Raw genomic sequence first — 12,556 nt, forward strand, 5'->3', positions numbered from 1 at the left:
GTTGCTACCAGACCCAGAGGGACACCACTACTGAGCTCCACATTCCTCCCATACTCCTCAGTGGAGCTGTTCTATGTGGAGCTGGCAAAAAACAAAGGCTGTCGCTCCAGCTCTGGGCTGCTTTGTTACTAAACACTTGCTGATTACCTGGGTGACACGATGGCGCATTGGAGATGGGGAGAGGGGTATCCATTCACTGTGTGGGCTAAAAGGTGGCTGTTTTGTGTGTGTGTGTGTGGTGAACAGAGATTAGAATGAGAGAAGACTAGCATTGTGCAGACATTAGTGTTGAGGCCTTTGAATGACTGGCAGGTGGAAGAGAGGGAGGCTGGGGGTAAAATGGAGAGTGTTTAGCTCGGAGAACAGCGTTAGAATTGGAAGGTCTGGTTGATGGCTGTACTAGCTACCTCTGGGGCCTCTAGCTGAGTAAGTGGGAGGCATACAGCCTGTTACTTTCTTGGCACAGGCTCTTGCCACAAACACTGGAGGCTTTGTCAGAGCCCAGTGTCATTTAGAATTTAGTAAGAAGTGAGAGCGTGAGTCTCCATACAGTATGTGTGTGAGGACTTTTTCTTACCCCCTCTGAGTGTGTCTGAGTAAGTCTGTCAGTGAATGGTTGAGTCTGTGTATTTACTCTTGGTATGTGTGCATGCTCATTAGGGCTGTCCCAGACTAAAGAAAATCTTGGTCGGCCGAGAGTCATCCTGTTCTTCGACCAATTGGTTGGTCGGAATGTTTAAACTTATTTTCCATATATAGACACACACCCTATGTGTTTTAATAAAATTAACTACATATGCACTGAGCTTGTCGAATGCTTTCAGCACACTGTTTGATTAAATCATTAAGACACACAAATGACTCAAGAAAGAGCCCAATGGTCACACTGTGTTAAAGAAAATGACAGCCAGTGCTTGTGTGACTGGCGCACGTTGTCTCGCTCTCCATCCTACTGCAGCGAAAAGGCACCACAGCACAGAAAATGTTTATTGAGCTGTCTGCGCTGAAGCTGCAACATAATTTCAGCAATTTTGTTTCTGACTGAAAAGTTCTGTTACTGAAATCCTTAATTTGTTTAGGAAAAACATTCCCTTTCCCCTCAACCCTTGCTCTCTTTACGTGAACCACGTAAGCATTGCATGCACGTGACCAATAGGGCCTGACCTATAGCCCATCATAATCACATCAATAAATTGGTTATTACAAACTCAGAACACAGTAACACGTGACAGAAAAATGGATGTGGAGAAAGTGAAAAAGAAACTCGAAACGGGCGATTGTTTATTGGTTGCTCAGGAGGGAAAGGGGAATTCAGATCTGTGGAAAACATTTTACTTAGTTGTTGAAACGACTGACATCAAGTAGGGTATAGGAACAAGCGGTGAGTCAGTATTATGTATGCTAAACAGTTGCTGTTAGATTACAATATAATACTTTTTTCTGACCACTAAACAAATAAGTGTACCAGGGAGTCTGTTCTAACAAAACAAAAATATATATAAAGCTTTATTACAGCAGACTAAAAACAGTTGCATGCATTTGTGAATTGATATGTATCTATTGTTTAGGCTAATTATTCAATGCGCCCTTTGTTATTTAATTTTAAAATGCTTCAAAGCATTAATGTCTCACATGCTGTGTGATGGGATGAACAAATAAATGAATGATTGATACAGTAGCCTATATATTGAAATATAGGCCCGAGTAAATTACGGTATTAAGACTAAACAGGACGCGCTCTTAGGCCTACAGCTTCATGGTGGTTATACAAAGCAACTATACAAAGCCTACTAATGATAACGACATTACTTATTATTATGATGATCATATTAATAATTGTAATAACAAGGAGATCAAGAAAAAGGAGGGTATAGGAGCGAGAGCTGTGTGTATATTATCAGTGAAAAAACAGGTGCTGTTAGATTACACTTACAAACAGGCAGAAGAATATTGTAAACACTAAATCAATTCTAAGTAATACCAGCCTGTTCTAGAGAATTTGTTTTATAAAGGCTTTATTACAGCATAGCAAAGATTAAATACAGCCACATCTGTGAAATGGCTCAATTTCAATATGCTGGTTAACTTTGTTATTATGCACATAGCAACAGGCTCCAATTCTATGGCGCACTGAACCGCGGGCAGCAACTGTATCCAACGCAGGAGAAAACGCATTTGTAATGAAATAATATTAGATTAATTAGTGTTGCACCATTATTTTGAAATAATATAACCAATGGATTAGTTCACTGTACTGAGACCAGTGTGACTCAGACAGGTGCCATGTGCACAATGAAAAAATCATGTTTTTGCGAAGGCCCGATTTAAGAAATCTCAGTAGGCCAAAAGCCTGTAGAACAAACAATCGACCAGTCGACTAAATAGGGTCAGCCCTAACGCTCATACACGTGTGTGTGTGCGCGCGCTTGTGTGTTTATGCAGCAGGGACCTGTTAGAGGCAAATCTTGCCTCACTCTGCATGTCAACTCCCAGAACAGCATAATGGCTGTGTCCTTGCCACTGTGACAACAACCGAGACATTCAACACGGCTAAATGCTAAACTGCATCTGATTCCTCAAAAGAGGCCTAAATCACTTTTAGATGGGACCCCAAACTCTCCCTTTCCTCTTCTCCCCCTCGCTCTCGCCTCTCCTCTCTAGGTCTAGTGGGGAGTAAAACTGTGATGGCTCAATTCAATTAATCACGTTTTGCAGTATTGATCCAGTAGCCTTTTTTACTTATGGTCAAACAAAATCTCAGATGGGGTACCGTATAAAAACCTACAACTACTACCAGGTAGACTCCCCTCACAGGTATACTTTGACTTTTCGGAATAATGTAAGTGTGGGTTTGCGTTGGGTGACGTTTGTAAGCAAATGTGCCAGCCCTAACCATAGCGGCAGTGGAGTCATCCAAACCTAAATGTCTGCATTGCTCACTGTACCACAGGTTTGGTGAGCCAACACGCATACACACACACACACACACACACACACACATACACACGCATACACACACACACACACACACACACACACACACACACACACACACACACACACACACACACACACACACACACACACACATGGTAATGGAGGTACTCTTAGGTAGGGGTGTATTGCACTGTTCAGAGCTGAGCTGCATCCCAAACACCATATTGTTTGTTTGTGTAGAGCTCTAGTTTTGACCAATTCCTATAGTATGTGTGCAGTGAACTATATAAACTCAGCAACAAAAAAAATGTCCTCGCACTGTCAACTGCGTTTATTTTCAGCAAACTTAACATGTGTAAATATTTGTATGAACATAACAAGATTTAACAACTGAGACAAAGTGAACAAGTTCCACAGACATATGCCCAACATAAGTGGAATAATGTGTCCCTGAATAAAGGGGAGTCAAAATCAAAAGTAACAGTCAGCAGCTGGTGTGGCCACTAGCTGCATGAAGTACTGCAGTGCATCTCCTCCTCATGGTCTGCACCAGATTTGCCAGTTCTTGCTGTGTTTTTCTATTTCTTTGTTGGCTGGGTATGGTTCCCAATCAGTGGCAGCTGTCTATTGTTGTCTCTGATTGGGATCATACTTAGGCAGCCTTTTTCCACCTTTAGTTTGTGGGATCTTGATTTTGTATAGTTACTGTTTAGCCTGCAGAACATTTTGTTTGTTTATATTTTGTTGTTTTGTTGGTGTTCATCAAATAAAGATGTACGCTTACCACGCAGCACCTTGGTCCAATCCATCTCTAATCGATCGTGACAGAAGATCCCACCACCAAAGGACCAAGCAGCGTGGCCAGCAGGAGCAGGGATCCTGGGCCCGGGAGAAAAGGGAGTGGAGGACATGATGGACATGGGAGGAGTTTATGGCAGGAGACAAGACCCTGCCATGGAAGCAGGCAGAGGCAGCGAAGGAGGATCAACAACGACAACCAGGACGGAAGCACTGGCGGGGGCACACGGAGTGGTTCGCGGAGCCGAGGGGTGAACCAGAGCCAGTCAGGGAGTTGAGTGAGGAACTCGATGAAAGATTCCGGAGAGAGGTGTGGGTGTTGAGAGCGCTGCAGAGTGGGCGTGCTGAGGAGCGTGACACCAGTGTCATATGCACCAGTTTCACACATCTGGCGTCCAGTGCGCCTCCTCAGTTCGGTATGTCCTGTGTCTCCTCCATGCACTCGCCCTGAGGTGTGTGCAACCTTTCCGGTACAATGTGTGTCGGTTCTACGCACCTTGTCTCCAGTGTGCCTTCACAGCCCAGTGCGTCCTGTGCCAGCGCCCCGCACTTGCTGGGCTAAATTGAACATCCAGCCAGGACGGGTTGTGCCAGCTCTACGCTCCAGACCTCCAGTGCGCCTCCACGGTCCAGTATATCCTGTGCCTGCTCCATGCACCCGGACTCCAGTTATGATCTATGGCTCGGAGCCTCCAGTGATGATCCATGGCCCGGAGCCTCCAGTGATGATCCATGGCCAGGAGCCTCCAGGGATGATCCATGGCCCAAAGCCTCCATCGACGGTCTGCGGTCCAGAGCCTCCATCGACGGTCTGCGGTCCAGTGCCTCCAGCGACACTCTGCGGTCCAGAGCCTCTTGCGACGGTCTGCAGTCCAGAGCCTCCAGCCGGGGTTCCCAGTCCAGAGCCTCCAGCGACGATCTACGGTCCGGTTCCTCCGGCAACGATCCACCGTCCGAAGCCTCCGGTGACGATCCATAGTCCGGTTTTTCGGAAGCGAGCATAAAAGGCATTTAGCTCCTCTGGTAGGCTCACGTCACTGAGCAGCTCACAGCTGGGTTTCCCTTTGTCATCCCTTATAGTTTGCAAGCTCTGCCACATCCGACTAGCATCAGAGCTGGTGTAGTAGGATTTAATCTTAGTCCTGTATTTGCGCTTTGCCTGTTTGATGTTTCGTCTGAGGGCATTGTTGGATTTCTCACAAGGGTCCGGATTAGTGTCCCGCTCCTTGAAAGCGGCAGCTTTATCTTTTACCTCAGTGTAGATTGTGATTGTAAGCAATGGCTTCTGGTTTGGATAGGTGACTGTTTGGACGACGTCGTGGATGCACTTATTGATGAAGCCGGTGAAAGAAGTGGTATACAGTGCCTTGCGAAAGTATTCGGCCCCCTTGAACTTTGCGACCTTTTGCCACGTTTCAGGCTTCAAACATAAAGATATAAAACTGTATTTTTTTGTGAAGAATAAACAACAAGTGGGACACAATCATGAAGTGGAATGACATTTATTGGATATTTAAATATTTTTTAACAAGTCAAAAACAGAAAAATTGGGCGTGCAAAATTATTCAGCCCCTTTACTTTCAGTGCAGCAAACTCTCTCCAGAAGTTCAGTGAGGATATCTGAATGATCCAATGTTGACCTAAATGACTAATGATGATAAATACAATCCACCTGTGTGTAATCAAGTCTCCGTATAAATGCACCTTTACTGTGATAGTCTCAGAGGTCCGTTAAAAGCGCAGAGAGCATCATGAAGAACAAGGAACACACCAGGCAGGTCCGAGATACTGTTGTGAAGAAGTTTAAAGCCGGATTTGGATACAAAAAGATTTCCCAAGCTTTAAACATCCCAAGGAGCACTGTGCAAGCGATAATATTGAAATGGAAGGAGTATCAGACCACTGCAAATCTACCAAGACCTGGCCGTCCCTCTAAACCTTCAGCTCATACAAGGAGAAGACTGATCAGAGATGCAGCCAAGAGGCCCATGATCACTCTGGATGAACTGCAGAGATCTACATCTGAGGTGGGAGACTCTGTCCATAGGACAACAATCAGTCGTATATTGCACAAATCTGGCCTTTATGGAAGAGTGGCAAGAAGAAAGCCATTTCTTAAAGATATCCATAAAAAGTGTCGTTTAAAGTTTGCCACAAGCCACCTGGGAGACACACCAAACATGTGGAAGAAGGTGCTCTGGTCAGATGAAACAAAAATTGAACTTTTTGGCAACAATGCAAAACGTTATGTTTGGCGGAAAAGCAACACAGCTCATCACCCTGAACACACCATCCCCACTGTCAAACATGGTGGTGGCAGCATCATGGTTTGGGCCTGCTTTTCTTCAGCAGGGACAGGGAAGATGGTTAAAATTGATGGGAAGATGGATGGAGCCAAATACAGGACCATTCTGGAAGAAAACCTGATGGAGTCTGCAAAAGACCTGAGACTGGGACGGAGATTTGTCTTCCAACAAGACAATGATCCAAAACATAAAGCAAAATCTACAATGGAATGGTTCAAAAATAAACATATCCAGGTGTTAGAATGGCCAAGTCAAAGTCCAGACTTGAATCCAATCGAGAATCTGTGGAAAGAACTGAAAACTGCTGTTCACAAATGCTCTCCATCCAACCTCACTGAGCTCGAGCTGTTTTGCAAGGAGGAATGGGAAAAAAATTCAGTCTCTCGATGTGCAAAACTGATAGAGACATACCCCAAGCGACTTACAGCTGTAATCGCAGCAAAAGGTGGCGCTACAAAATATTAACTTAAGGGGGCTGAATAATTTTGCACGCCCAATTTTTCAGTTTTTGATTTGTTCAAAAAGTTTGAAATATCCAATAAATGTCGTTCCACTTCATGATTGTGTCCCACTTGTTGTTGATTCTTCACAAAAAATTCAGTTTTATATCTTTATGTTTGAAGCCTGAAATGTGGCAAAAGGTCGCAAAGTTCAAGGGGGCCGAATACTTTCGCAAGGCACTGTACTTCAATGTCATTGGATGAATCCCTGAACATATTCCAGTCTGTGCTAGGAAAACAGTCTTGCAGCAAAGCATCCTCGTCACCTGACCACTTCCGTATTGAGCGAGTCACTGGTACTTCCTGCTTTAGTCCCATCCCATCTGTAATTGCCCTGACCTTAACAGTTCCAGTGAATTTCTTGATCTCAACAGATGGCCTGCTCTGTGTAATCTAATCATGTTTGGTCCTTGTATCTTGTTTTTAAATCGCTGTGGAGGGTTGGAACGAGTCCCCTTGAGTGTCTTGGACCCATTCATACTGTACAGCCATAGACCGCAGCGATTCAGCATTCATGAAATCAGCCATTTAGTCACTCTCGACTTTCTTACGACTAGCTAGTGCAAGACTTTTAGTATGGCTCATGAGACTACCCTTCTCATGGCTTGTGCAGTGGGCACGAGAACCGTCTGTTTCTCTCAAGGATGCCTACCACATTACATCTGTACTAGTATCAGCCTCAACACACACAAACGTAGACACACAGCAGACACACACGGCAGAGTAGCAGCTTCACTATCCCTTGGTACAGCCGGAATACAGGAGTGGATCAAGGCCTGGTGTTCAGTACCGTCACATACAGACCACAATCTGGACACCACATTTTCCTCTTCTCCATTTCAACTCTCCCACCAACCCTCCCTCGAAGAGAAGCTAAATAAAACCCCTCCAAAAATAAACAATACCCGCTTCCTGAGTCCATCCCCCAGAGTCCCTAGTCCAGCTGGAGGGCTCTAGCAGAGAAAGTACAAGGGACTAGTGGGTGTGTATGCGCACACGCGTGGCTGCATGTGTGCTTGTACCAACACACGGACTACATGTGTTACTACATTTAACCATTTGAATCTGTATTCATGTATGATGCTTCTAATAATAACTAGGTCAGGAATGTGTAATATAATAACATGCGGGCTTGCATTCATTTGTATTCAAAGCTAGCTACTACTGTACTTACACTATTCCAGCTACCCACTATTGTTGCACGGTATACCAAAACAAATTTTCGATACTGGAACATGAAAAACGGTTGGGTACTAGAATTTTTGTTACTTTCGGTACTTCTGTCAAATGTGTCTCACATGTTCTACTGATTGAGAGAGGATCAAATCTGTCTATCAGCGCAGCCGATTTCCCCTCATAATAGCATGAGAGGACCCACTGTTCATGCCTCTTGCCTGCCTGTACCATTTACTTTTTGTTAGCTTCAGCCTGCCATGAGGAATCACAGAAGTCACTGGGAGTCTGGGCTGCATCACTATTTATGCTGCACAGAAGTTAAACACAGTTGAATAATGCAACCCGGCATTTAGAAATGTTGAAACGGTTCCCAAAACAATGTCCTGTACTAGAATACTACAATACAAGATAGCATCCAGCTTTGTAGGCTATCGGGAACTTGCCTTCCTAGCTTACAGCTGAAGCCAACATCAATTCACTACCTTAGTACCTTGTTTATGATACAAACCATTACGCAAAATATTGTTTGTTACAAAGCTGATAGTCACCCAACACTTTATTCATTCACTTAGACTCCCCCGCCTCACGTCTCTCCCAGTCAAGATCTTTGCTTGAGCCTGGAAATGACTGTCTGAATGACTTCATGGGTCTTAGAGACAGCGCACACTTTTATATCAATACAATAAGTCCCCAAAAAAGGTAAACAGATTGTTTTTCAGCTATAGCCTCGGGAAAATCTGTCAAAACAAGCTCATTAACTCAATGCATGTACACACTCCTATTGAATATGTATTCACCTGGGTTGTGAATAAACCTTGATTTACCCAGTTTATCAATAGCGAATTACCATTCAAATAAATTATTACCATTGTGTTATGTATATGTAGTTACACTGAACAAAAATATAAACGCAATTTTTTTTGTTTTTACTGAGTTACAGTTCATAAAAGGAAATCAGTCACTTTAAATGTCAGCGATGCTCTATTTGCTGGACATCACACTCATCCATAACTGAGACTAAGGCTGTTTTCACACTTGGTTGCTTTCATACAATATTTTGAACTGAGTGTGGTTCTATCTGGACTATTTGCATAGTTGGATAAGGGCTTGTAAGCAAGCATTTCCCTGTAAGGTATATACCTGTTGTATACATGTCCTTCGCATAGAGTTGATCAGGCTGTTGATTGTGGAATGTTGTCCCAATTCTCTTCAATGGCTGTGCGAAGTTGCAGGAAATTGGCAGGAACTGGAACATGCTGTTGTACATGTTGATCCAGAGCATTCCAAACATGCTCAATGGGTGACATGTCTGTTGAGTATGGAGGCCATGGAAGAACTGGGACATTTTCAGAGAGAAATAAAGAGAGAGAATTAGAGAGAGCATACTTAAATTCACACAGGACACCAGATAAGACAGGAGAAATACTCCAGATATAACAGAATGACCCTAGCCCCCGACACATAAACTACTGCAGCATAAATACTGGAGGCTGAGACAGGAGGGGTCGTGAGACACTGTGGGCACCATCCGACGAAACCCCCGGGCAGGGCCAAACAGGCAGGATATAACCCCACCCACTTTGCCAAAGCACAGCCCCCACACCACTAGAGGGATATCTTCAACCACCAATTTACCATCCTGAGACAAGCCCAAGTATAGCCCACAAAGATCTCCGCCACGGCACAACCCAAGGGGGGAGCCAACCCAGACAGGAAGATCACGTCAGTGACTCAACCCACTCAAGTGACACACCCTCCTAGGGATGGCATGGTAGAGCACCAGTAAGCCAGTGACTCAGCCCCTGAAATAGGGTTAGAGGCAGATAATCCCAGTTGCACAGACAGCAAGGGCGGTTCATCGTTCCAGTGCCTTTCCGTTCACCTTCATACTCCTGGGCCAGACTACACTCAATCATAGGACCTACTGAAGAGATGAGACTTCAATAAAGACTTAAAGGTTGAGACCGAGTCTGCGTGTCTCACGTGGGTAGGCACACCATTCCATAAAAATGGAGCTCTATAGGAGAAAGCCCTGTCTCCAGCTGTTTGCTTAGAAATTCTAGGGACAATTAGGAGGCCTGCGTCTTGTGACCGTAGCGTACGTGTAGGTATGTACAGCCGGACCAAATCGGAAAGATAGGTAGGAGCAGCCCATGTAATGCTTTGTAGGTTAGCAGTGTAGAGAGGCTAGCACTGGAGTAATATGATCACATTTTTTGGTTCTGGTCAAGATTCAAGCAGCCGTGTTTAGCACTAACTGAAGTTTTATTTAGTGCTTTATCCAGGTAGCCGGATAGTAGAGCATTGCAATAGTCTAACTTAGACGTGTGAAAAGCATGGATACATTTTTCAGCATAATTTTTGGACAGAAAGTTTCTGATTTTTGCAATATTACGTAAATGGAAAAAAGCTGTCCTTGAAACAGTCTTGATATGTTTGTCAAAAGAGAGATCAGGGTCCAGAGTAACGCCAAGGTCCTTCAGTTTTATTGGAGATGACTGTACAACCATCAAGATTAATTGTCAGATTCAACAGAAGATCTCTTTGTTTCTTGGGACCTAGAACAAGCATCTCTGTTTTGTCCGAGTTTAAAAGTAGAACATTTGCAGCCATTCGCTTCCTTATGTCTGAAACACATGCTTCTAGCGAGGGCAATTTTGGGGCTTCACCATGTTTCATCGAAATGTACAGCTGTGTGTCATTCGCATAGCAGTGAAAGTTAACATTATGTTTCCAAATGACATAACCAAGAGGTAAAATATATAGTGAAAACAATAGTGGTCCTAAAACGGAACCTTGAGGAACACCGAAATTTACAGTTGATTTGTCAGAGGACAAACCATCTTTGTCAGGTAAAACCAGGTAATTTACCACCTTTACAAGTGCAGCTGGGGTCTAAAACCAGACTGAAGCGTATCGTATACATTGTTTGTCTTCATGAAGGCAGTATAGGTTAGCATATATATATAATATATCTTTTTTTTTCACCCCCCTTTCTCCCAAATTTTGTGGTATCCAATTGTTAGTAATTACTATCTTGTCTCATCACTACAACTCCCGTACGGGCTCGGGAGAGACGAAGGTCGAAAGCCATGCGTCCTCTGAAACACAACCCAACCAAGCCGCACTGCTTCTTAATACAGCGCACATTCAACCCGGAAGCCAGCCGCACCAATGTGCCGGAGAAAAGCGCCCGGGCCGCCACAGGAGTCACTGGTGTGTGATGAGACAAGGATATCCCTACCGGCCAAACCCTCCCTAACCCGGACGACGCTAGGCCGATTGTGCATCGCCTCACGGACCTCCCGGTCGAGGCCAGGGTGCAACAGAGCCTGGGCGCAAACCCAGAGTCTCTGGTGGCACAGCTAGCGCTGCGATGCAGTGTCCTAGACCACTGCACCACCCGGGAGAACTGCTTTTCAAATTTTTGAGAGGAATGGGAGTTTCGATATATGCTGATAGTTTTTATTTTATTTTTCTGGGTCAAGGTTTGGCTTTTTCAAGAGAGGTTTTATTACTGCCACTTTTAGTGAGTTTGGTACATATCCGGTTGGATAGAGAGCCATTTATTATGTTCAACATTGGAGGGCCAAGCACAGGAAGCAGCTCTTTCAGTAGATTAGTTGGATTAGGGTCCAGTATTCAGCTTGAAGGTTTAGAGGCCATGATTCTTTTTCATCATTGTATCAAGAGATGTAGTACTAAAATGCTTGAGTGTCTCCCTTGATCCTAGGTCCTGGCACAGTTGTGCAGACTCGGGACAACTGAGCTTTGGAGGAATACACAGATTTAAAGAGGAGTCCTTAATTTGCTTTCTAATGATCACGATCTTTTCCTCAAAGAAGTTCATGAATTTATCACTGCTAAAGTGAAAGTCACCCTCTCTTAGGGAATGCTGCTTTTCCATGTTTTCCACTTTTCCATGTGAATATTAAAGTCACCAAAAATTAGAATATTACCTGCCATGACTACAAGGTCCGATAGGAATTCAGGGAACTCAGTGAGGAACGCTGTATATGGCCCAGGAGGCCTGTAAACAGTAGCTATAAAAAGTGATTGAGTAGGCTGCATAGATTTCATGACTAGAAGCTCAAAAGACGAAAACGTCAGTTTTTTTTAATTTAAATTGTAAATTGATTGTAAAAATGTAAATTGAAATGTACTATCATAAATGTTAGCAACACCTCCACCTTTGCGGGATACGCAGGGGATATGGTCACTAGTGCAACCAGGAGGTGAGGCCTCATTTAACACAGTAAATTCATCAGGCTTAAACCATGTTTCTGTCAGGCCAATCTCATCAAGATTATAATCAGAGATTAGTTCATTGACTATAACTGCCTTTGAAGTGAGGGATCTAACATTAAGTAGCCCTATTTTTAGATGTGAGGTATCACGATCTCTTTCAATAATGGCAGGAATGGAGGAGGTATTTATCCGAGTGAGATTGCTAAAGCGAACACCGCCATGTTTAGTTTTGCCCAACCTAGGTTGAGGCACAGACACGTTCACAATGGGGTTAGCTGAGCTGACTACACTGACTGTGCTAGTGGCAGACTCCACTAAGCTGTCAGGCTGGCTAACAGCCTGCTGCCTGGCCTGCACCCTACCTCATGGTGGAGCTAGGGGAGTTAGAGCCCTGTCTATGTTGGTAGATAAGATGAGAGCACCCCTCCATCTAGGATGGAGTCCGTCACTCCTAACAGGCCAAGCTTGGTCCTGTTTGTGGGTGAGTCCCAGAAAGAGGGCCAATTATCTACAAATTCTATCTTTTGGGAGGGGCAGAAAACAGTTTTCAACCAGCGATTGAGTTGTGAAACTTTGCTGTAGAGCTCATCA

At 44.2% G+C, this 12,556-nt stretch overlaps 1 protein-coding gene across 1 annotated transcript in view; it reads right to left on the minus strand.

The window, feature by feature from the left end:
* The window catches only part of LOC109865239 (arginyl-tRNA--protein transferase 1-like), a 129,751-nt gene extending 125,039 nt beyond the window's left edge, over positions 1–4,712 (minus strand). Inside the window, exon 1 of the mRNA XM_020453349.1 lies at positions 4,659–4,712. Within this exon, the coding sequence (XP_020308938.1) occupies positions 4,659–4,712 (54 nt within the window). The remainder of the gene's footprint in view (positions 1–4,658) is intronic.
* Positions 4,713–12,556: the final 7,844 nt, after the last annotated feature.

The sequence above is a fragment of the Oncorhynchus kisutch genome, linkage group LG20, assembly GCF_002021735.2.
Source record: "Oncorhynchus kisutch isolate 150728-3 linkage group LG20, Okis_V2, whole genome shotgun sequence".
In the NCBI taxonomy this organism is placed as follows: domain Eukaryota; kingdom Metazoa; phylum Chordata; class Actinopteri; order Salmoniformes; family Salmonidae; genus Oncorhynchus; species Oncorhynchus kisutch.